The sequence below is a fragment of the Chiloscyllium plagiosum genome, chromosome 32, assembly GCF_004010195.1.
Source record: "Chiloscyllium plagiosum isolate BGI_BamShark_2017 chromosome 32, ASM401019v2, whole genome shotgun sequence".
NCBI lineage: Eukaryota > Metazoa > Chordata > Chondrichthyes > Orectolobiformes > Hemiscylliidae > Chiloscyllium > Chiloscyllium plagiosum.
Window position 1 is genome coordinate 40,764,545 of NC_057741.1, and position 26,677 is coordinate 40,791,221.

General features: G+C 42.3%; 1 protein-coding gene across 4 annotated transcripts in view; it reads left to right on the top strand.

The window, feature by feature from the left end:
• LOC122539545 (B-cell scaffold protein with ankyrin repeats-like) overlaps positions 1 to 26,677 on the top strand; it is a 273,798-nt gene that overhangs the window by 205,756 nt on the left and 41,365 nt on the right. For all 4 annotated transcript variants that reach the window (XM_043674514.1, XM_043674513.1, XM_043674515.1 and 1 more), the window contains one exon: positions 21,093 to 21,216. In XM_043674514.1, coding sequence (XP_043530449.1) covers positions 21,093 to 21,216 — 124 coding nt within the window. The remainder of the gene's footprint in view (positions 1 to 21,092; positions 21,217 to 26,677) is intronic.

Sequence of the window (26,677 nt, forward strand, 5' to 3'; positions counted from 1 at the left end):
AGGATTTGAGCTGTAGGGAGAGGCTGAACAGCCTGGGGCTGTTTTCCCTGGAGCATCGGAGGCTGAGGGGTGACCTTATAGAGGTTTACAAAATTATGAGGGGCATGGATAGGATAAATAGACAAAGTCTTTTCCCTGGGGTCGGGGAGTCCAGAACTAGAGGGCATAGGTTTAGGGTGAGAGGGGAAAGATATAAAAGAGACCTAAGGGGCAACTTTTTCACACAGAAGGTTGTACGTGTATGGAATGAGCTGTCAGAGGAAGTGGTGGAGGCTGGTACAATTGCAACATTTAAGAGGCATTTGGATGGGTGGATGAATAGGAAGGTATTGGAGGGATATAGGCCGGGCGCTGGCAGGTGGGAGTAGATTGGGTTGGGATATTTGGTTGGCATGGGCGGGTTGGACTGAAGGGTCTGTTTCCGTGCTGTACATCTCTATGACTCTATGTCTCTTTATATATATGTGTATGCATGTGGGTTTTTGAGTGTGTGTGTGGCCAAGCAAAAGCTGATAGCTAAGTTGTGTACCAATAGGGAGGGCCTCAATCGGGACCTTGGGTTCATGTCACACTACAGGTGACTACCATTGCACTATACACACACAGACACTCCAACACGCGCGTACACACACACACACAGACACACACACACTCCTATACACAAACAGACACACATATATACAGACACACACACACTCCTACAGACACACATGCATCCTCTCCCAGACTTAGACCACTCTACACTCACACACACACATATACACTCTCTCTCACAGACACTCAAAACCCCCCACCCCAGACACGCACACACACACAAACCCACATGCACACATATACATATACTTTTTTGCGGTGAATTTGTACTTGCAGAGTTACAGTGTACTTTGCTCAAAAACTGCATGAATCCATGTAAGACTCTATTAACTCACTTTTTAGATTAGAATCAGTCTAAACATTATGGCACAGACAGGGAACACAGGGGGCTAACACCTTCAACATAGTATCTGGCTGACACCATTTGTTACAGTTAACCTGGGAATGAAATTTTTAAAAAGAAATTCTGTGATTTGCATATGAAAGAAGTGAAACTATCATGGTATTCTAACAGATGAAAGATTCAACAATCAAGGTATTTTTCAATGTATAATTTCAGTTACATCGCACTGTAAATTTTTGCTATAAATTCTGTGTCTTACAATTGTGCCCTCCACAACCACCTGATGAAGGAGCGGTGCTCTGAAAGCTAGTGCTTCCAATTAAACCTGTTGGACTATAACCTGGTGTTGTGTGATTTTTAACTTTTTAAGGGTTGTAAGGTTACCTACGTAAACTACCCTGCCAGGCAGTGCATTCCAGACCCCAGTCATCATCCGTAATAAAATAATTGTTTCCTCAAATTCCCCTAAGCCTCCTGTTTTTCACTTTAAATGTGTGCTCCCTTGTTCTTGACCCTTTGATTAAGGGGAACAGTTGATTTCTATTCACCCTGTCCATGCTTCATATAGTCTTATACACAACAATCAGGCTCCCCCCTCAACTTTCTCTACTCCAAAGAAAACAACCCAAGCTCATCCAATCTCTCTTCTCAGCTGAAATGCTCCATCCCAGACAACATTCTGGAAATTTCCTGGAACTTAGATGATTGACCTCCATATACCACAAGCATCTTCCTTTCTGCTAGTTATGACTTCAAACAATTGAAAGTTTCCCAATTCCCATTGACTTCAGATTTTCTAGAGCTCCTTCATGCATATTCAGTTAAATATTGACTTGATGTCAGGGCAGTCACCCTCACTTCCTCTCTCGAGTTCAGCTTTTTTGTCCATGTTTGAACTAAAGCTTTAATAAGGTCAGGAGCTGAGTGGGCCTGGCAGAACCCAATCTAAGCATCAGTGAACAAACAGGTTAATGTTGAGTAAGTCTCATTTGATTATCTGTCAATGACATCTTCAATCACTCTACTGATGATGGAGGTTGGTAATTGGCTGGATTGGATTTGTCCTGTGTTTTGCGGACAGGACATACCTGAGCAACTTTTGACATTAATGCATAGATATCAGTGTTATAGCTGTACTAGTACAGCTTGGCTAGAGGATAGTGATAATTCTGGAGCTCAAGTCTTCAGTACTGTTGCCAGAATGTTGTCAGGGCACAGAGCCTTTGCAGTTTCCATACCTTCACCCATTTCTTGATATCACATGAAGTGAATCAAATTGGTTGAAGATTGGAATTGATGATACTAGAGACCTCAGCAGGAAGCCAAAATGGAATGTCCAATCAGTACTTCTAGCAGAAGATGCTGGCAAAGGGTTCAGCCTTATATTTTTGCTCTGATGAAGTGAGTTCTATAATCAGAGGATGGAAAAGTTTGAAGTGCCTCTCCTCCAGCATAATTGTTTAATTGTCCATCACCATCCTTCACTGGATGCAATAGAACTGCACAGCTTAAATCTAATTTATTGGTTATGGAATCACTTAGCTCTGAGTATCACTTACTGCTTATGCTGTTTGCCATGGAAGTCTATGATGTCATAGAGTCACACAGCATGGAAACAGACTCTTCAGTCCACATGTGTGTGCTGACCAGATATCCCAAGCTGACTTAGTCCTGTTTGTCAGCATTTAGTCCATATCGCTCTAAACTATTCCTATTCATATCCCCATTCTGATGTCTTTCAAAGTATACCCATCCAGATGTCTTTTACAGTGTTGTAGCTTCATCAGGTTGACACCTCATATTTAATTATGTCTGGTGTTACTCTTGGCATGTTTTCATTAATATTGGTGGGAATCTGCTGTGCGTAAATTGGTAGCTGGGTAGCTGATGACAATGACAATGCCTCAAGTTTCATTGGAAACACTTTGAGAACAGATTAGAAACAGTATAAATGCAAGCTCCTTTTGGTCACCATTCAATTCCATCCAACCAGGGAAAGAGGGAAGATGATTGCTAAAAATGCAAAGTGCTGATTGCCTTTGGGAGATGTCGAACTCTATCATCTTATGTATTAGATTAGATTCCCTACAGTGTGGAACCAGTCCACACCGACCCTCTGAAGAGTAACCCACCCAGACACATTTCCCTCTGATTAATGCGCCTAATGCTATGGGCAATTTAGCATGGCCAATTCACCTGACCTGCACATCTTTGGAATGTGGGAGGAAACCAGAGCACCCGGAGGAAACCCACGCAGACACAGGGAGAATGTGCAAACTCCACACAGACAGTCACCCGAGGCTGGAATCAAACCTGGGACCCTGGTGCTGTGAGGCAGCAGTGCTAACCACTGAGCTACCGTGTCGCCCTACTAACACTCTCCATGGTGACATGTTTGATCAACTTTCAGCCCACCTTCCATTCCAACGGTCCACACTGAACAACCTTCCTGAGCAAAAATTTCAAGTGAACATTTGCTGTAAAATGTCCGATGGGTCGACTCATTATCTTTTGAGTCCACTAAAGGGCAATTACGGTTGATCCTAAAGTTGACTTAAATTAAGAGTTAGAAGTGACTGGGTAAGGATTTCTTCTCTACGTTATGTGTAATAAAATACTAACTATATGTTTTATGAAGAGCATTATAAATTTGATCCATGTGGATACTATCTGAGAACAGGTCTGGATGGCTGACATATCAAACTTGCCCTCTTCTGCCAGTTATGCCATCAAGTATCTATTTTCAATACACGATCAGACATAGACTTCTCAATGAGGTTCCTTAAGGACATGAGTCTGTCCTTTGATAGTTTCCATGAATGCCAGATAATTAAAGTAAAAGCAGTTGGGATAATCAAATGGAAAATCCATGGTGTGATTTTAACAAGTCATTTATTATAACTCCCACTTATCGGCGTATCTATCATTCTCGGTTCATGATGTTCTGCCAAGGGCAGACCCTGATGTTTTAAATATATTGTCTTCCAGCAAGACTGTTCTAGGGCTTTGTAAAAGCAAAACAACAAAAAGTGGATGGAAAAATAAATTTACTAACACATTGCAATTTAGTCCTTAATTTACATATCATACCAAAATGATCTGATTGCCTGTCCCCCCCCCCCTTGAAGCATGAGTTGGTTCTTTGACAATCATTGAAACATAACAAAAATAACAGAAGAACTAGGAGCAGGAATAGACAATTCAGCCTGTTGAGCCTGCTCCACCATTTGAAATGATCAGGCTGATCTCATCTCAGCCTCAATTCCACTTTCTTGCCCATTCACCATAACCCTTTAATCCATTACTGACTAAAACTCAGTTGGTCTCCTCCTTCAATTTACTCAATATCTCAGCATCCTCCACAGTCTAGGCATAATGCTTGCTTCAGATCTCCACTCCAACTGTAACCAGTGTTGAGAGTGTAGTGCTGGAAAAGCACTGCAGGTCAGGCAGCACCTGAGGAGCAGGAGAATCAACATTTCGGACATAAGCCCTTCATCAGGAATGAAAACTGCAACCCCATTCCAACTGTAATCAGTTCCAAGGCAGCTGGTGCCAAAAAAGCAAAATAATCCAGGAAATCTATTGGTAACAGAAAAAGAAAGTTGAAAATGCTCATCCCCAGCCCACTTTAAAGAAATTTCTTGATCACCCCCATTCTCATCCAGAGACCCTCAACCTTCCAATCGCTAGTCCATCACACAGGCCATGATCCCCTTCAATTACTGACCACCACACCACTTACCTTGACCCCACGAGATTCATGATTTGGCCTCAGGACCTAGCCCAGTGATTCCTCGCCAAGACTTCACTTATTTGTGACTGCCAGTGAATCACTTCACTAGAGCCCCAGAATCCTTCCCTAGCCTGTCCACATCCTTCTCTTTTCCACAAACATGTTCTTCAAAACCTAACGTTTGATCACTTGTCCTAATATCTTCTTATGTAGCTCAGTGTGAAATTTTAGAACCTGGGGGGAGTTCAAGATGGCAGCGATCTAGGAGGATTGCATTGCAGAGCTCCGCACTGCACCGCAGCACAGGCTGGACGAACCTTCAACCCGTGCTACCCAGACCATTGCGGTATCCTGGGACTCCAGAAAGATTGTGGATCCCAAGAAACTTCAAAAATGTAACCCACCTGTGTTTCCTGCCGTCCAGAGATGCTGAAAAAAGGAGGAGGAGTGTCCGAGGCCAGGCCCACGACCCAGCCTGCAGGATCCATGGACCCGATTACTTTCCAGGCCCTGGTGAACGAGCTCGCAAAATCTCGCAAGGTGTTGTGGAAACAAATAGAAGAGAAGCTGGCTCCAATCTCTATCATGCTGCAGAAGCATGAGCAGCAGCTAGGAGACCTGGAAAAGAGGACAGATGGGGTTGAGCACAGGGTCACAGTGGTGGAAGCTGATGCCAGTTCATCCAAGCCCTGGAGATGCAAGCCTGTAATTTGCATGACCAAATGGATGATCTTGAGAACACGGGCAGGAGAAAAAATATTCAGATCATTGGTCTGCCTGAGGGTAGGGAAGGTGAGTGGCTTGGGGAATTTATTGAGAACTGGCTACTGAAATTCCTTAATTTGGAGGCTAGCATGAAAGGCTCAAAGATCAAGAGGGCTCACCGGATCACGGCGCAGAGATCAGGCTTGGGACAATGTCCTCACCCTATCCTCGTGCGGTTCCGTTACTATAGAGATAAGGAGAGAATCATGGAAGCTTCCAGAATCCAGGGGAAGGATCCGAAGGCCCTAACTTATGAGGTCTCTAAGATCATGTTCTTCCAGGACTTCTTAGCAGCAGTGATCCAGAAAAGAATATCTTATGATGTTGTCAAGAGAAGACTGAGGAAGCTTGGGATCCAGTACTCTCGGGTATCTGGCGGTGCTTCGGAACACCTTAGATGAATCCATACATCGCTTTGACACATTGGAGAAGGCAAGAGACTTTGTGGATAAATTAATCTAATCTGAACAATTTAGTATGTATAACTAGTAGTGTTGTTTGGGTATGTCTTTGTTGTTTTGTTAAAAAACAGAGGAAGTCCAGATGGACCCTTTTTCTATTTTTTTTCTATTGATAATAATTTGGTTTAAACTATGTTTGGCAGCGGTTGAGATGTGTATTTTCAATTTCTAAGTTAAGATATACCAAAGGATGGGTGGGGTATTCACCCTTGTTTATCTTTAAAAAAATTTCTTTATTCATATTGCTATGCTATGGTGTGTTTACTTTCTTTTCTGCTTGTGTTCACGCTCGCTAGGAGAAAGGGTGGGATGGCTAGATGCCTACTTATGCGCAGTTTGAGATGGGTTGCCCCTTCCAGGCAGGGGTGAGCTCCCCTATTCAGCGCCGTTGGCACTTTATATGTTGATTTGTTTTTTGTTTTTTGTTGATTTTAATTTTTAATAGTTTTGTAGGTTTGTTAAATGTAGTGGCTTTAGTTTATGTAGTTTTTATGTTTGATGGATCATGTGACACTAAGGCTCAGCGATTTGTGGTTCGAGTTTCTCCTCTCTGGAATTTAAATGTTACTGCAGAAGGTTATGGCTAATGACTTGATTAAATGGCGTACCTGGAATATCAAGGGGAGTCACTCACCAACTAAGAGGAAGCAGGTATTTTTGAGTCTTAGAAAGCAGAAGGTGGATATTACTTTGTTACAGGAGACACACTTGGATGATAGGGAGCATTTGAAATTACAGCATAATGGCTTTGATCGAGTTTATTTTTCATCATTTAATACCAGAAGTAGGGGAGAGGCTATATTTGTTAGGAAAAATCTTCCATTTAAGTTACTAGAGTGTGTTAAAGACACACATGAGAGGTTTGTAATTCTTAAAGCTTTGATAAATAGGGAAGAATATGGCATTTTAAACATTCATTGCCCTCCAGCTCATCCCCTCAAATTTTTGGTAGATGCGCTTTCTAAACTGATCAGTCACGAGTCCTGGCACATCATTACTGGTAGAAATTTGAACTGTCTCATAGATCCCACACTAGATAGGTTGCCTACAGGCAGGGATTTTACATTTTTCTCCAATCTGCACAGATGTCACACCAGGATTGATTTTTTTCTGACCCCTGTGGCAACCCTGGACTTGGTGGCATCTTGCGCGATTGGTAATATTACCATCTCTGATCACGGTCCAGTGTACCTGTTGGTTAAGGTTAAGGATGTTGCAGTGGGTTCAAGGCACTAGTGAATGGATCCCTTTATCCTCAAGGATAATAAGTTTGTGGCGTATTTCTCTCGGGAATTTCGAGCATTCCTAGACTTTAACTCAGGCTCGGTTAGTAGTCCATCCGTCCTTTGGGAAACTGCCAAAGCCTATGCCAGGGGGTTAGTTATCTCCTACTTTGCCAGTAGGAAGTGGCAGAAGGGTGAGCAGCACTGTCTCCTCGAAGCACGGTTGAAGACAGCTGAGAAGGCTTACTTTGACAGACCCTCGTTGGTCTAACTACAGAGGATTATGGCGCTACGGTCTGCATTGAATTCCGTGCTCACGCAGACACAAAGAAGGAGCTTACTTTTGCAAAGCAAAGATTATATGAGCATGGTGACAGGCCAGACAAATACTTAGCTTGTCTTGCTAGGAAAAGGAGTGCCCCACAAGCCATACGGCAATTAGGGAAGGGTCTGGGAACCTGACACGTGAATCTAAAAAGATGAATGTGGCATTTCAGAGATTTTACTCACAGTTATACCAATCTGAGGGTTGTGAGGAAGGATGGGCCAAAATGGAATCTTTTTTAAGGACCTGGAGCTCCTGGGTGTGACCCCCGAACAACAGTCCTTTCTCAATGTCCCCTTATCAGAGCAAGAAGTGCAGGAAGCTGTGAGACCGCTTCAGAGGAGAAAGACGCCCGGTCCTGACAGGTGAATTCTATAAGGAATTTATAAACATATTGTCAATATGTTTAATGGTTCATACAGTCATGATTGTCTCCCACCATCTCTGAGAGAGGCCAATATTTCACTTATTCTTGAAAAAGGGAAGGTCCCGGAAGACTGTGCTTCATACAGGCTCTTCACTGTAAAATCTTCACTCTTAAATATGGACTTTAAAATCCTCTCTCAGGCTCTCGTATTAAGGCTGGGGACTGTGTTACCTTCTGTTGTTAAAGAGGATCAGACGGGCTTCATAAAGTGTCGCGATCCTCCAATAATGTTAGGAGGCTGCTTATTGTAATTCAAGCATGTCAACAACAGTCAATAGAGGGATTGATGATTTCTCCAGATGCAGAGAAGGAATTTGACCAAGTTGAGTGGCCATACCTTTTCTATACTCTGGAGCGGTTTCGTTTGGGCGAAGTCTTTATAAGATGGGTAAAGGTTCCCTACAGTGGCCCTCTCAGTAGTCATCACTAATGGGGTATGATCAAGCAATTTTAACATTTTTAGAAGCAGCTGTCTAGGCTGTCCCCTTTCACCATTGCTTTTTACATTGATGATTGAACCATTGGCAGAGGCCATTCGTGAGGATCCTAACATATCAGCTCCAGAAGTGGGGTCAAAATTGCAAAAGATTTTGTTGTATGCAGACGATATCCTAATTTTTTTGTCAAATCCAGCAGTTTTCAGTGCCTCGCCCGATAACAATGCATCTGTGCGTTTGGTGCTTTTTTGGGGTACAGGATTAATTTTGTGAAATCAGAGGCTATGTCTATGGGTGGTCTTACAAAGGAGCTAGGACTTGAGGGCAAATATCAATTCCCACTTAAGTAGTCACAGGGGGCTTTTGTGTATTTGGGCATATTCATTACTCCAGTTCTGGATCAGCTGTTCAAAGCCAATTGTGTTCAATTATTTGACAAAATCAAACAAGACCTTCAAAGGTGGTAGGCACTTCTGGTCTCATGGTTGGGTCGGATATCACTTATTGAGATGAATATTCTTCCTGGTTTGCTGTACCCTATACGGATGCTCCCCCTGATTTTCAATAAGCAAACATTCAGGAGATTGAATGGCTGGTTCAGCTCCTTTATTTGGCATCGTAAGCGGCCCCTCAGTAAATTAGCTAAACTGTCACTATCTCACAGATTTCAGGGAATGGACCTTCCAGACATTAAAAACTGCCAACTAACCTCGCTTTTATCCTATCTGAGTGACTGGGCTTGTAGGGACCCTCTTCAATAATGGTTAGATATCGAAGCCTCCCAGTTTGCTGTTTTTGGACAAAATTACGACAGTTAGGGAATATTGCCATAACCCAATAGTCATCAATACTGTTAAAGCATGGAGGGCAATTTGGCAGAGGGAAGGCAATATTGGCAAAACACCTTTTACACCTTTAGTGGGTATGCCGGGTTTTCAACCGGGGATGATAGATTCAGGATTTAATTGTTGGGCAGCTTGCCTTGCATGGGCGATTTATTTGAGGGAGACGTAATGATGTCCTTCGATCATGAGCTATCTAATAGGGACCTCTTTCATTTTTTTCAAGTTAGGGATTTTATTCAAAAAAAGACTACACTTTTGACTGATATCTACAAATTTAACATAGAGAGGAGGGTACTCAGTGCTAAGACTACACTTTCTGTCAGTACCTCATATCATCAATTGGGGGGTGCCACCTCAGATGAGTTCGATCAACTTTGCAGAGTGTGGGAGAGAGAAGTCTCCCCAGAGGCATGGGAGGATATTTGGGAGAATGCAAGGAAGATATCAATTTGCCATAGGACCCATGCTTTATAGTTGAAGATTCTCCACAGGGTCCACTTGGCTCTGAATCGTTTGTCAAAATTTAAACCAGGGGTATCTTAAACGTGTCCCAAGTGCAAGGTCTGTATGGGCACTCTTACCCATTGTCTCTGTGGTAGGCTTCAAACATACTGGAGTGCTGTGGCGGGTGCAATGGAAAGGATTTTGGGTGTAAGGGTGGATCTCTCTTCTTCTTGGCCTGTCCAGTGTATTCTTTGTAGATGTGCATAAGATAACACTTTTCAATATCCTCAGTTTTTGCGCAAGAAAGAATATCTTGCTAGGCTGAGTATCCGAAAATCCTCCGGGCTTGTCGGGTTGGCAGAAGATTGTTGTGGAACATGTCCACTTGGATTTTCTCACAAGTATGGTACACCACAAAACTGAGAATTTTTATAAGATATGACAGCTCTTTTTGGAATACCTGGACACCAGATTTATCTGCCACACTAATAAGGGCTTTTATGTAGCCGTAATGATTGTGTTTTACAAGTCCAATATCCAGGGAGGAGGAACTGTGAACTTATGAGTATCTTGTTTGGCTGAGTTGAGTTATTACTATTTATTAGATTGTTGTTGGTTATTATTTATTTAATTAAATAGCTAGGTTTATTTATTCTATATTTTTCTATATATGTTTATACGTTTGTACATGAGGATGGGTTGTGGGGTTTTTAAAGTATTTTTTTGTACTGTTTTGAATTGTATTGTTTTGTATTTGTTGTAATGTTAAAAAATCTACTTTTTTCAATAAAAATATGTTATAAAAAATTTAGAACATAGAACATTACAGCGCAGTACAGGCCCTTTGGCCCTCAATGTTTCGCCAGCCTGTGGAACCAATCTGAAGCCCATCTATCCTACACTATTCCATTATCATCCATATGTTTATCCAATGACCATTTAAATGCCACTAAAGTTGGTGAGTCTACTACTGTTTCAGGCAGTGCAATCCACGCCCCTACTACTCTCTGAATAAAGAAACTACCTCTGACATCTGTCCAATGTCTATCACAGCTCAATTTAAAGCTATGTCCCCTTGTGCTAGGCATCACTATCCGAAGAAAAAACCTCTCACTGTCCACCCTATCTAACCCTCTGATTATCTTATATGTCTCAATTAAGTGACCTCTCAACCTTCTTCTCTCTAACAAAAACAGCCTCAAGTCCCTCAACCTTTCCCGTAATACCTTCCCTCCATGCCAGGCAACATCCTAGTAAATCTCCTCTGCATCCTTTCCAAAGTTTTCACATCCTTCCTGTAATGCGGTGACCAGAACTGTACACAATACTCCAAGTGCGGCCACACCAACATTTTGTACAACTGCAGCATGACCTTGTATCTCTGAAACTTAATCCCTCTACCAATAAAAGCTAACACACAGTATGCTTTCTTAACAACCCTATCACCCTGGCTGGCAACTTTCAGGGATCTATGTACATGAACACTGAGATCTCTCTGCCTCTCTACACTACCAAGAATCTTACCATTAGCCCAATACTCTTTATTCCTGTTGCTCCTTCCAAATAGTGTTTCATTATCTCTGCTGTGAATTGTCTTGGAAGGTTTTATCTCACGAGAAGCACTGTGAAAGTCTAGGTTGTTGTTGTAATCCAGATAAGACCATAAGATATAAAGCAAATTAGGCCATTCGGCCCAACAGGTCTGCTCCGCTATTCAACCATGGCTGATATGTCTCTCAACCCCATTCTCCTGCTTTCTGTCAGTAATTCTTGATTCCCTTTCCAAATAAGAACTTATCTATCTCTGTCTTAAATATACTCAATGACTTGGCCTCCACAGCCTTTGGTGACAATGAGCTCCACCGATTAACCACCCTCTGGCTGAAGAAATTCCTCCTCATCTCAGTTTAAAGGTCATCTCTTCACTCTGAGGCTGTGCCTGCAGATCCTAGTCTGTCCTATTAGTGAAACATCTTCTTCACACACATTCTATCAAGGCCTCTCAGTATTCTGTAAGTTTCGATCCGACTCTCCCCATATCCTTTGAAATTCCATTGAATACAGACCCCCAGGGTCATTCTTGTAAACCTCCTCTGGATTCCTCCAATGCCAGCATATCCATTCCTCGATATGGGGCCCAAAACTGCTCAATATTCCAAATGCCCCATACACCCATGGGCTGTCATCTTATTTAGCAGCCTCCAGTACGGTATCTTGTCAAAGGCCTTCTGTAAATCCAAATACATCACGTTCACTGGCTCTCCTTTGTCTAACTTGTCATTTCCTAATCTCCAAAACCAGCATTATTGCTACATTGTGGTCCAAAACTACTTCTGTAGTTCAACATACTTGTGCATGATGCAAAATTGAAACTCAGTACATCAACCATTCTACTTTGATTCTACTTAATGATCCTATTAATGTGGTTTATTGAATGAATGCTGTGGAGAATGCTTATCAGCTGGCACAAATCTTAAAAATTATTTTGTGGTCTCAGTAATCTTCCAGTCAGTTATGTGTTAATGGATTTCTGTAGCCAATGGCAATTTCTAAAGCAGAAAAGCAAAAGTTTCATTTCAAGTAATAAACTATGTATATTCCACGAACCCCACAAAGTCATTTATATAAATGATTTGAATATGAATATAGGGGGGCATGCTTAGTAAGTTTGCAGATGGCACCAAAATTGGTGGTGTAGTGGACAGTGAAGAAGGTTATCCCAGAGAACAACAGGACCTTGATCAGATGAGCTGAGGAATGGCAGAAAAATTTAATTTAGATAAATGTGGGGTGTTGTATTTTAGTAAGGCAAATCAGGGCAGGACTTATCCACTTAACGGCAGGGTTTTGAGGAGTGTTGCCAAACAAAGGGACCTTAGAGTGCAGATTCATAGTTCCTTGAAAGTGGAGTTGCAGGTAGACAGGGTAGTGAAGAAGGCATTTTGTACACTTGCCTTTATTGGTCAGTGCATTGATTATAGGAGTTGGGAGATCATCTGCAGATGTACAGGATGTTGGTTAGGCCACTTTTGCAATATTGCTTTCAATTCTGGTCTCCCTGCTATATGAAGGATGTGTTAATCTTGAAAGGGTGCAGAAATGATTTATATGTTGCCAGGGTTGGAGGATTTGAGCTGTAGGGAGAGGTTGAATAGGCTGGGGCTTATTCAGATGTTCTTTGAAGCAATCTGTGAGTAGTCGTCCAGTCTCCCCAATGTAGAGGAGACCACATTGGGAGCAACGGAAACCTTCCACATCTATCAAAGTTTCACCTGCACTTCCACTCATGTCATTTACTGTACCCTTTGCTCCTGATGCGGTCTCCTCGACATTGGGGAGATGGGATGCCTACTTGCAGAGCGCTTCAGAGAACATCTCTGGGACACCCACACCAAGAAAATCTACCGCCCCATGCTGAATGATTCAACTCACCCTCCCACTCTGCCGAGGACATGCAGGTCCTGGTCCTTCTCCATCACCACTCCCTTACCACCTGATGCCTGGAGGAAGAATGTCTCATCTTCCGCCTCGGGACCCTTCAACCCCAGGGCATCAATGTGGACTTCACCAGTTTCCTCATTTCCCTTCCCCCCACCTCACCCCAGTTCCAATCTCCCAGCTCAACACTGCCCTCGTGACTTGTCCCACCTGTCAATCTTCCTTCCCATCTATCCGCTCCATCCTCCTCTCCAACCTATCACCTACACCCTCGTCTCCGTCAACCTATTGCACTCTCAGCTCCCTTCTTCCCAGTCTCATCCCCCTCCCATTTATCTCTTCACCCCCGAGGCTCCCAGCCTCATTCCTGATGAAGGGCTTTTGCCCAAAACGTCGATTTTCCTGCTCCTCAGATGCTGCCTGACCTGCTGTGCTTTTCCAGCACTACTGTAATCTCCAGCATCTGCAGTACCCACTTGCATCCAATGTAGTCCATCAAGTCTGCTTTACCATTCAATGAGATCATGGCTGATCCAATAACCACCACTCTACTTTCCTGTCTTTTTTCCATAATCATTGATCCCCTTACTGATCGAAAATTTGTCTGTCTCAGCTTTAACTTAACAAACCAACTTCTACAGTTCTTTGCCTTAAAGAATCCCACAGATTCACTATCCTTAGAAAATAAATTCTTCCACATATCTGTCTTAAAAGAGCAAATCCTTACTCTGAGATTACACCTTTTTCCCAATTTCTCCTATGCTGGAAGAAAAGTCAATCTTACCGTCTCCAGTTTTTACAAGTAACTGAAAGTCCCTAATCTCTGGAAGCATTCTCGTCCTTTGTTGAAATTGAGACTGTGGTGCTGGAAAAGTATAGCAGGCCAGACAGCAGCCAAGTAGCAGGAGAATCGACGTTTTGGGCAAGAGCCTCCTGATGAAGGGCTTTTGCCCAAAATGTCGATTCTCCTGCTCCTCAGATGCTGCCTGACCTGCTGTGCTTTTCCAGCAACACTCTCGACTCTGATCTCTACTATCTGCAGTCCTCACTTTCTCTTCTGTTGAAGTTAGCTGATTAATCTGGACTGTGAAGAGAACTTTTGAGCAGTTGATTTAAATTGTTGAAGCATTCTGTATATAATAAACGGATGTTTGAATGTGATATTCCTCACGGTAAAATGACAGTGTCAGTGTGATGTTCAGTACAAGTCATCAAGCCTCCATTAGAGACATTGCTCTGTAATAATAAATGACAACTTCTGAATGAAATCAATGGGACTGGATTTGAGAGGAGTTAGTTAAATTAACTGTCATGCAAAATCTCTGCAGTTGCCAGGAAACAATATATTCAAAATATGTTTGTGAATCTTGCCTCCTTGTAAATCTGCAGAAACCACAATAATGATCATCAGATTAATCTTGTTACTTCATGCTAACAGTGAACAATGATATATTCTAACCCAGGGTACTAGGCTGAACACTGAGCAAGAAAGCTATCTTCATTTTATAGGAAGTTTAGCAATCCTGAATTGGTAGTTGACATAAGATGAAAGCTGGTGTGTTGTTTAGCATCTGTCAATGCAATGCTTGAGGGGAATAACTAAAAAGGAAAAACAATGAGAGTCATAAGGGTCAGAAAACATCTGACATTGGCCTTGTCTGAGTTCACCTCATTCAGTCTAATTTGAGTTGGGTCTCCAGATCAATTCCTTATCTCTTTAATTTCTGACCTATAATTGGTGCGAAGTTCATTTCCAGGTTGTCATCTCACATGGTATTCAGTGTGCTGTCACCTAGCCTGCAAAGTGGGAAAACCAATACCAGTGTGGCCAGATCCTCACAACTGATAGAGTGGGAGGAGAATGAATCGGGAATTCAGGACAAGCTTCTCTACCTTGAGGTTAGTGAGAGTGTGGAATTCATTACCACAGGGAATGGTTGATGTGAATAGTTGCTGAACAAAGGGACCTTGGAGTGCAGGTTCATAGCTCCTTGAAAGTGGAGTCGCAGGAAGATAGAATAGTGAAGAAGGCGTTTGGTATGCTTTCCTTTATCGGTCAGAGTATTGAGTACAGGAGTTGGGAGGTCACGTTGCGGCTGTACAGGACATTGGTTAGGCCACTGTTGGAATATTGCGTGCAATTCTGGTCTCCTTCCTATCGGAAAGATGTTGTGAAACTTGAAAGGGTTCAGAGGAGAGAGGCAACTTTTTCACACAGAGGGTGGTACGTGTATGGAATGAGCTGCCAGAAGATGTGGTGGAGACTGGTACAATTGCAACATTTAAGATGCATTTGGATGGGTATATGAACAGGAAGGATTTGGAGGGATATGGGCCAGGTGCTGGCAGGTGGGACTAGTTTGGGTTGGGATATCTGGTCGGCATGGACGGGTTGGACCGAAGGGTCTGTTTCCATGCTGTACACCTCTATGACTCTAAGTACATGAGGGAGAAAAGACTAGATGGATAGGATGATCAAGTGAGATGAGGAAAGATAAGAAAAGACTTGTGGACCAATAAGACTAACGTGGACCAGTTTCTCTGCTGTAAATTCAATGTCATTCTATATACAAGAGTTTTGACAGCTTGCTTGTATGAGTCCAGCAAAAGCTTTGTCAGTATTTGGAAATATTCAGCCTAAATAATCACTAAAAGATGCCCTCTCTCAGATGTGTTAAAATAAACCATTACTAACCTACATGAATATTTCTACCATCTGATTATCCAATGGTAAACAATATTTTGACTGTTTCACAAATCATAAAACATCAGGAGATGTTTTCATCTTTTTTGATATTGTTAATGATCGGGATGTAAATTGTGGCTTTGCTACAATCTTTAGCCCATAACTGTCCACTTTCCTGTCAATATCCAACAGACCAAAGGAACACATTTAATATGTAAATGAAAAGCGACTGCATGTGAAAGCAATTTCGCTTCCTTTATTTATAATGTCAGCATTAAAACTATTGAAATGGATATCTCGTAAATTATTTAGTACCTGCAATTTTGCAAGCCTCTTGTCATTCTTCCTAATGTCAATGGAATATAACAGGGAGAACAATGAATTGGGATTTGAATTATTCGTTGCTAGGCTACAGTGGGTGGGGGGGAAAGGAGAAACAGTTATTTGCAGTGAATGCGTAGGCAGAATAAGATTTGTTCTTTCAGGTAATATCAAAAGTCTGTTGTTTCTTGTGTTTTGGTACAGTACCACAAATGAATTCTTGAAAACCTCCTTTTATCCGACAGCACAGCCCTGCTGTTTGCAATTAGGGTGGTTTCAGATGCAAATGAGACAGCTCCACGCAAATATTGCAGAGTTTAAGCCCATTTTAACACAGACACAATTATATGTGTAAAAGGTCAATAAAAATTATCATCAGTCCCATATTGTTGGTTAATTAAGGTCAGACAACTGTTGCAAAATTATTTCCCCCCCCCCCCCCCCCAAGTGCGCAGGTAAGGAAGAAAGTGGCAGGACTGTGAAAGCTGAGAATCAGTCCCGAGGTGTTCGTAGTGGATGGTAATTTACACAATCCCCACACATAAACCTCTGAGCTTTCAGCCCAATATCTGTCAATCACAGTGTGGAGGTCACTGCTGTAAGTTACATAAGCCACAGTGAAAACAAATGCTTACATAGATTCCACTGGGAAATCAATAGATGTCGACTGATTTTTATTATATAAGGACTAATTTAACAAGTGTGATACCAGCAATAGTTCGGAACATGTAGCTAGCAGGCCAGTGATTTCCGGATGTGTACTCCCAGAGGCTGAGGCTATTTGCCAAGAATGTGTGTTTATAAAACCAGTACTGTATTAGAAAGGAATTGTTTCGTGACAAGTGCAAGAATCTTTCATTTAAGCACTTTGCAGTATGTTAAGTTTGTTCAAGTCAAGAGAGCTGGGATTAGTCTAAAACAGAGAAAGTTAAGAGAATATTGAATTGAGGGGTTCAAAATCATGAATCCTTTCAAAAGAGTATAAATGCGAGATGCTGCATTTTGGGAAAGCAAATCTTGCAAGACTTATACACTTAATGGTAAGGTCCTAGGGAGTGTTGCTGAACAAAGAGACCTTGGAATGCAGCTCCTTGAAAGTGGAGTCGCAGGTAGATAGAATAGTGAAGAAGGCGTTTGGTATGCTTTCCTTTATTGGTCAGAGTATTGAGTACCGGAGTTGGGAGGTCATGTTGTGGCTCTACAGGTCATTGGTTAGGCCACTTTTGGAATATTGCGTGCAGTTCTGGTCTCCTTCCTATTGGAAAGATGTTGTGAAATTTGAAAGGGTTCAGAGGAGATTTACAAGGATGTTGCCAGGGTTGGAGGATCTGAACTACAGGGAGAGGCTGAACAGGCTGGGGCTGTTTTGGGGCAACATTTTCACACAGAGGGTGGTACGTGTATGGAATGAGCTGCCAGAGGAAGTGGTGGAGGCTGGTACAATTGCAACATTTAAAAGACATTTGGGTGGGTATATGAATAGGCAGGAGGGATATGGGCCAGGTGCTGGCAGTAGGACTAGATTGGATTGGGATATCTGGTCGGCATGGATGGGTTGGACCGAAGGGTCTGTTTCCATGCTGTACATCTCTATGACTAAGTCTCTATGAGTAGATAGGGAGACAATGCTTCCATCATCAGGAAGGCCAGCCACCAGAGAACACAGATTTAAGGTCATTAGAAGAAGAATCAGAGGCAAAATGTGAAGATTTTTTTCTTTATTTGGAGAATTGTATAGACACAAGTTAGGAACAGGAAGATGCTTTCAGCCCGTTAATTCTGCCCTACCAATTAATAAGAACATCTAGCTAATCTAGCAAATCCACATTCTCATCTACCTCCCTGATAACCTTTCAACCATTTGTTTATCAAGATTTATCTATCTCTGCCTTAGAAATATTGAAAAACTATTCTTCCACCATTTATTTGAGGAAGAATGTTCCAAAGACTCACTGAGAGTAGAAAATTTGCCCAATTTGTCTTCAGTGGGCCCTTACTGTGAAACAGTGACCCCCTAGTTGTAGATTTGAGGGAGAAGGAAATTGAGAGATATTAGTGTTGAAACTGGACAGAACAGTATATTATAAGAGTTTTTGTGGCTGAAGAAAATTGCAGATATAGGGGCCATGGAGGGATTTTAAAATGTGGATGAGAATTTTAAAATTGAGACTTTGCTAAACTGGGTGTCAACATAGACTGGTGAGGACAAGATGGATAGGTGAACAAGACATACTGCAAGGTTCATACTGAAAGTAGAGTTTTATATGAATGGATTTTACAGAGGTTTTACTTGCAAGTGATTAACCAGTCAGGGAAGTGCTGAAATAGTCAAGTCTGGAGGTAACAAAAGCATGGCTGAGGGTTTCAGCGTCAGATGAGCAGAGGCAGGAATAGAGATGGATAATGTTATCTAACATTGGTTCTTACAGAACAGGCAATAGACTTCACAAATATATTATCATCAGTTATAGTTACTGTAGTTTAAAAACAATTGATAGGAATTCTGATAAATCATACAATAGCAAAGAGTATCTGCCAATCATCAGTGCAAATTACATTATTCAAGCTCTGGTAAGAGCAGGATAATGTCTGTAATTTACTGAGGCCTGGCACTGAGTTTAATACTGCAGGTTCATTAATAATGTTGCCTTACAGAGTCATTGACTGAGATTGCCTTGTTTATATATCTGCAGCTTCAGTACAATCCCCTCTCTCCGCGTGATTTACTACGTATTTTTATTTTGTAAGTGTCTGTGAAAAGAAAGGCATGCATTTCTGTAGTACTTTCATGATCCCAGAATGTCCCAAAATGCTTTACAGGCAATAAAATAGTCACTTTCATAATGAAGAAATTGCAGCAGCCAATGTGTGCGCAGCAAGATCCACAAGAAACACGATGAAGATCAAATAATCTGAGTTGTGGTGTTGATTGAGTGATAAATATTGGTCAGGACACCATATTTAACTCCCATCCTGTTCTTCTTTCAAATAGTCATAAGATCTTTAATGCCTTGTTTAAACTCCATTGAGAGAAAGTGAGGACTGCAGATGCTGGAGATCAGAGTCGAAAGTGTGATGCTGGAAAAGCACAGCAGATCAGGCAGCATCTGAGGAACAGCAGAGTCGATGTTTCGGGCATAAGCCCTTCATTAGGAACCATTGTAAAATCCATTGTAAAAGATAGCACTTCTGTCAGTGTGGCATTCCTTCACGACTCCATTGGACTATGTGTTCAAATCTCTGAAGTGAGACTTGAACACAACTTACTGACTCAGAGGTGAAAAACTATCCACTGAGACATAGCTATGAGAAATAAAAATTATTTGACTTTTTTTAGCACCATAAAGTGCATATAATTGCAGTCACCTTTTACAGTATACCAACTCTAGATCAGTCAGCATCCTAATCAGTTTACAGCTGTGACAACAATATGAAAAGGGTCTTAAATTTCCACAACATATTGGTTAGGCCCTTGCTGGAATTTTATTATTTTAATGTTCTGTGAGTAACAATAAGAAATAATATCTTGGATGTCTGCACGGAGGATTCACTAAATTGCTCCCAGGGAAGGAAAGGAGAAAAATAAATCAGTGTGATTATCTCACCAGAAAGGAAAAGTTTAAACAGGGAACGGATTCCGAGTATTAAAGTTTTTTGAGAGAGGCCATGGAGCAATTTTTTTTAACCTGAAGTTGATAAATTGATAATGGGATGAATTAGAAAGAGAAATTAGTTACCTTCACATTGCATCTATCACACCCTCCAGATGTTCTGATGAATATCACAGCCAATGAACTATTTTTTAAGTATTGTCAAACTTGTCAGCCAATTTGCAATGTCTCAGAAAATGGTACATCCAGTCATGAACTGTTACCTCCTATGAGCCTGAGAAACTCTCAAAGGTAAGACAAGAACCAAGTCTAAGTTCCAGGAACAAAGCTGACTAAAGAATGCTGACTTAGCTGTGTTTTGAATGCTTTTAATTGTAAGTACGTTTACAGTTCACAGTTGTCTTGAGAAGTAAGGGACAGATACAGTCACACGAGCCTATAAAACAACAAAGTGAATATTGATAGATATGGAATTAGCCAATGAGGCATACTCAGACTTAAAGCAGTATTCACAAACCTGCGAACCGTACCTAATTTAAACAATCTCCACAGTCTGTTTAAAATGAGTCTTCATGAACTCTCAAGCAAATCTCATGACCAAAGCAAACAGCAAAGTCTCCTGATAAAAGTCAGATTATTTCTGCAACAAAATGCAGTCACTGGAGGACAGTTACATAATATGAATAATGTCATAAAATGAATAATGTCATAAAATCAATTTCAATCCCTCACAGTAGTACCATCTCCAGCCATGATTGACAGAGGAGATTGTCCAATCATCTCCATTCTGATTGAGCCTTGGGTGTCAATATATTATTGTTAAAAGGTATTTTTGTTTGTTTCACTTTGTTATAATTTCATGAAAATATTGAAATTATTATTTTACATTCAGGGATGGCATTCCTAGTTGTACCTGATCAATTTACGTGCATTTTAATTTTTCTCATGTGATGTTTTAATTTGTATGTGTGGTTTAGCCATTGAATATAAGTGATGGAGACTATCTGATAAAAGAAATGAAAAAAATAAAAAAATTAAGTACTATTCAAATGTGGCACAGTAGCTCAGTGGTTAGCACTGCAGCCTCACAGCACCAGGGACCCGGGTTCGATTCCAGCCTTGGGCGACTGTCTGTGTGGAATTTGCACGTTCTCCATGTGTCTGTGGTGGGTTTCCTCCGGGTGCTCCGGTTTCCTCCCATAGTCCAAAGATGTGCAGGTCAGGTGGATTGGCCATGCTAAATTATCCATAATGTTAGGTACATTAGTCAGAGGGAATTGGTTTGCTCTTTGGCGGGTCAGTGTGGATTTGTTGGGCCGAAGGGCCTGTTTCCACACTGTAGGGAATCTAATCTTAAAAAAAAGTGACATTTTGGGAAAACCCATTGGAAATGAACTAAATCCTTTGATACAGTCATTTTGTTTATTCTGAAACAGGTGACAACTGAGAGACACCGGTGGAAGGAAGCATTCCAGAATAATTATGATGTTCAACAATGTGTGGAAAAAGAGAAAGAGGAAAATATCTATGAAATGATGGCAGAGTGCAATATAAAGAGCTGTAAGTACCATCTAACCATCAGAAAGTAAAGGACATAACAAACCTGAAATCAGTGGTCAGTCCCAAAATCTCATACCTTGATTGTCCTGGAATCTCTGACAAATTCTTCCTGAAAATCTGTGTCTGATTCTCTTTATTCTGGCAAATGAGGTGGGCTGAGTGTTTGTAGTGAACATTTGGGTAACAGTAAGCGGTATAATTTCAAATGGGATGAGAAACCAGTGCTGATTCTTCCGGGCAAAACCTACTGAACCACACAAACATATGAAATAGGAAGGTCGATCATAGGCCTTTAATTCTAGTGGCGGCAAGAAGGAGGCAGACTTTGGGCGTGCCACTACTCCACCCAAATAATGCCTTTCCTGCCTCTAAGTTCATCACTTGAATGGAACTGAGGGAGACTATCTGAAAAATTGAACATGAAAATAATGAATAGGTGTCAAAGGGGAGACAATGGCCTAGTGGCGACGTCACTAAACTATTTATTCTCGAGAGCCAGGAAATGGTCTGGGATCCAAGGTTCAAATCATAACAGATTTCAATAAAAGTCTGGAATTAAGAGTCTAATGATAACTATAAAACCACCGTTGATTGTTCATTAGTTCTGTCTTGTCCTTCAGGGAAGGAAAGTGTCTTAAACTGGTCTGGCCTACTTATGATTCTTAATTGCCAATTAGGGCAATTAGGGATGGGCAATAAATGTTGGTCCAACTAGTGACGCCCACGTTCCATGAATAAATTTTAAAAACATTCTGGGAGCAGAAACTACCACTTTGTGACTTGCTGGGCTGAATCTTATTTTTTTTTGGCTAAGTCTAATTTGTGTCAAATTTTTGGAGAGCTACAAGGTCTGATGATTTTATCAAACTCACGCACATTAAGTACCTCCCTCATGTCTGATTCCGGACCCATCTTACCACATATTATTCCCAGAAAAAGTCACAATTCAACAGGTATCCAGTAAAACACCAGCATCTCCTGTGCTCACACCAACATTACAAACATGAGCTTTTATTTACAGAAATCAAAAGGAGCACAAATAAAACTGATAAAGGATGAAGTTCACTTCATCAATGGAAAACAGCTCTCAGCATCATGACCATCATTGTCCACGATGATCTGCTGCACCCAGTTCTCATCCTTTGGAAGCAGTGTCAATGAGATTTCCTCTGGCTTGTAGCACCTGATGCAACTGAACTTTGTCAAGGACACCAACAGCTTCCTCCTCCCCTGTGATGTCATCCTCCTGGTTAGAAGAATGTGCTGTTCCCCCAGTTCCTCTGCATCCAGCACATCACCTTGTTGCTTTCTCCTGTTGTGCAGAGCACAGCATACCAGGATAATGTGGAATACTCTTTCCAGACTCTATTGGAAGATTCCACCAATTTGATCCAATCGGCAGAACCGCATCTTCAGCATCCCCATCGTCTGTATACTCTAGCATCTGGTTGAGGCATGGTAGCATTGTATCTGCATCAGTAAGGAAGCTACACAATGGAACCGTGGGTAGCCTTTATCCCCAGTAACCAGTCTTCTAAGGCACCTAGACTCTCAAACTACTCGGTACACAAAACTGCTTCAGGATGTATGAGATGTGATAACTGCCAGGGGAGCAGAAACTCACCGCCAGGAAGTGGGCTCGATGATCATAGATCACCTGAGCATTAATCAACTGAAACCCCTTCCTCTTATTGAATTCCACGGTGTTGTGATACGGCTCTCTCAGTTGATGGCACCATGGGAAAACCCAAGTATGTCCCTGAATCCGGGTTGCAGCACTGATCTTGTCACAGTGAAGCAAAATGGACTGGTGCAATCCTGTATATACTGCATTGTTCAGTGCTCTGGCGCATTTGTAGATGCATGACTGAAAGATCCCACACAGATCACCCTTTGCTCCCTGGAAGGAGCCGGTAGCTTAGACATTCACTGCTGCAGTGACCTACCAGGAGAAAGTGGCGTCCCACTCCAGCACCCAGCACAGTTCCAACTCAGTTTCCCAGGCCTTTTGGAGCCTGCAACTACACTGCGCCTCAATCACTCCCAGGAGATAGAATTAGGGCCCCAATGCTCTTCCCTCCTGCTCACTCCATGCATCCTGAGGGACTCTGTGGTTGTGACCTGTCCCTGAGATAGAACATAGAACAGTGCAGCAACCAGTATAGGCCGTTTGGCCCTTGATGTCGTGCCAACCTTTTATCCTACTCTAAGATCAAACTACCCGACATACCATTCATTTTACTAACAATCATGTGTCTTTCCAAATGTCGCTTAAATATTTCTAATGTATCCAACTCTACTCCCACTGCTGGCAGTGCATTTCACACACCCACCACTCTCTGTGTAAAGAACCAACCTCTGACATCTCCTCTACACCTTCCTCCAATCACCTTAAAATTATGCCCCTCATGGTAGGCATTTCTGTCCTGGGAAAAAGTCTCTGACTGTTCACTCTATCTATGCCTCTCATCATCTTGCCCACCTCTATCACCCTTCTTTGCTCCACTGAAAAAAGCTTTAGCTCCCTCTACCTTTCTTCATAAGACGTGCCCCCCAGTCCAGGCAGCATCCTGGTAAATCTCCTCTGCACCCTCTCTGAAGCTTTCACACCCTTCCTATAATGAAGTAACCAGAACTGAACACAATATTCCAAGTGTGGAGAAAGTGAGGACTACAGGTGCTGGCAATCATTTGAGAGTATGGTACTGGAAAAGTATAGCAGGTCAGGCAGCATCCAAGGAGCAGGAGAATCGACGTTTTGGGGTCTTATTCCTGATAAAGGGTTTATGCCCGAAACGTCGATTCCCCTGCACTTGGATGTTGCCTGACCTGATGCACCACACTCTCGAGAATATTCCAAGTGTGGTCTAACCAGGGCTATAGAGCAGGGCATGACCTCATGGCTCTTAAACTCAATCCCTCTGCTAATGAAAGCCAACATATCAAAAGCCTTCTTACCAACCCTATCAACTTGGATGACAACTTTGAGGGATCTATGCATACGGACCCCAAGATCCCTCTGTTCCTCCACACTGCCAAGAATCCTGTCTCTAACCCTGTATTCTGTATTCAAATTCAACCTTCCAAAATGAATCACTTCACACTTTTCCAGGTTGAACTCCACCTGCCACATATCAGCCCAGTTGTGCATCCTATCAATGTCTTGTTGCAACCTACAATAGCCCTCCACTCTATCCACAACTCCAACGAGTTATCAACAAACTTACTAAACCACTCTTTCACTTCCTCATCCAAGTCATTTATAAAAATCACAAAGAGCAGAGGTCCCAGAATAGATCCCTGCAGAATACCACTGGTCACCGAGCTCCAGGTTAAATACTTTCCATCTACTACCACCTTCTGTCTTCTATGGGCCAGCCAATTGTGAATCCAGACAGACAGGTTTCCCTGTGTTCCATGCCTCCTTACTTTCTGACTGAATCTACCATGTGGAACCTTATCAAACACCTTACTAAAATCCATGAGGGTTAGATAGGGTGGACAGGGAGAGCCTTTTTCCAAGTATGGGGATGGCAAGCACAAGGGGACACAACTTCAAAGTGAGGGGAGATAGGTATAAGACAGATGTCAGAGAGAGTAGTAAGGGTATTGAATGCTTTGCCTGCAACGGCAGTAGATTTGCCAAGTTTAAGTGCATTTAAGTCGTCATTGGACAGGCATATGGACGTACATGGAATAGTGTAGGTGCGATGGGCTTCAGTTTAGTATGACAGGGCAGCACAACATCAAGGGCCGAAGGGCCTGTACTACACTGTAATGTTCCATGTTCTATGTACGTCCACTGCTCTACCTTCATCAATGTGTTTTGTCATATCCTAAAGAATTCAATAAGACTTGTGAGGCATGACCTGCCCCTCACAAAACCATGCTGACTATCTCAAATCAAACTATGGTTTTCCAAGTAATCACAAATCCTGTCTCTCAGAATCCTCTCCAATAATTTGCCCAGCACAGACATAAGAGTGACTAGTTTGTGATTCCCAGGATTATTCCTATTCCCTTTCTTGAACCAAGGAATAAAATTTGCCACCATCCAATCATTTGGCACTATTCCAGCAGACATTGAGGTTGCAAAGATCTTCGCCACTCAGCAATCTTTTCCCTCACTTCCTGTACTAACCAAGGTATATCCTGTATGGCCTAGGGGTCTTATCTACCTTGGGTATACCTTGTCTGCCCCAGCGAACTTATCATTCCTGATGTTTTTCAAACTTTTCAGCACATCCTCCTTCTTAACGTCAATCTGCTGTTTCATGCTGTCCTCACAAATGATAATGTCACTCTCAGTAGTGAATACTGAAGTAAAATATTCATTCAGTACCTCCCCTACCTCATCCTACTCCAGGCACAAGTTCCCTCTACTATCCCTGATTGGCCCAACCCTCACTCTGGCCATCCTCTTGTTCTTCACGTAAGTGTAGAATGCCTTAGGGTTTTTCTTAATCCTACCAGCTAAAGCTTTTTTATGGCCCCTTCTAGCTCTCCTATGTCCATTCTTCAGTTCCTTCCTGGCCACCTTGTAACCTTCTAGAGACCTGTCTGATTCTTGCTTCCTTCTTCATCTTGATTAGATGTTCCATATCCATTGTCACCCAAGGTTCCTTCACCCTACCATCCCTTCCTTGCCTCAGTGGGACAAACCTGTCCAGCACTATCAGTAAGTGCTCCCTAAATAACCTCCAAATTTCTGTCACGCATTTCCCTGAGAACATCTGTTCCCAATCTAGGCGTCCCAGTTCCTGCCTCATCGCATTGTAATTCCCCCTTTCCCAATTAAATACTTTCCCATACTGTCTACTCCTATCCCTCTCCATGACTGTAGCAAAGGTCAGAGAATTGTGATCACTATCACCAAAATGCTCTCCCACTGAGAGATCTGACACCTGACCTAGTTCATTGCTGAGCATCAAATCCAATATGGCCTCCCCTCTAGTCTGTCTATCTACATATTGATGGAAATGTGTTGCTGGAAAAGCGCAGCAGGTCAGGCAGCATCTAGGGAACAGGAGAATCGACGTTTCGGGCATTAGCCCTTCTTCAGGAATGAGGAAAGTTGGTCCAGCAGGCTAAGATAAAAGATAGGGAGGAGGGACTTGGGGGAGGGGCGTCGGAAATGTGAAAGGTGGAAAGAGGTCAAGGTGAGGGTGATAGGTCAGACTGGGGTGGGGGCGGAGAGGTCGGGAAGAAGATTGCAGGTTAGGAAGGCGTTCCCCTCCCCCCAGCCTGTCTCAGTCAAATCCATCAAATTCAGCACCGCCTTCCTAACCTGCAATCTTCTTCCCAACCTCTCCGCCCCCACCCCAGTCTGACCTATCACCCTCACCTTGACCTCTTTCCACCTATCACATTTCCGACGCCCCTCCCCCAAGTCCCTCCTCCCTATCTTTTATCTTAGCCTGCTGGACCAACTTTCCTCATTCCTGAAGAAGGGCTAATACCC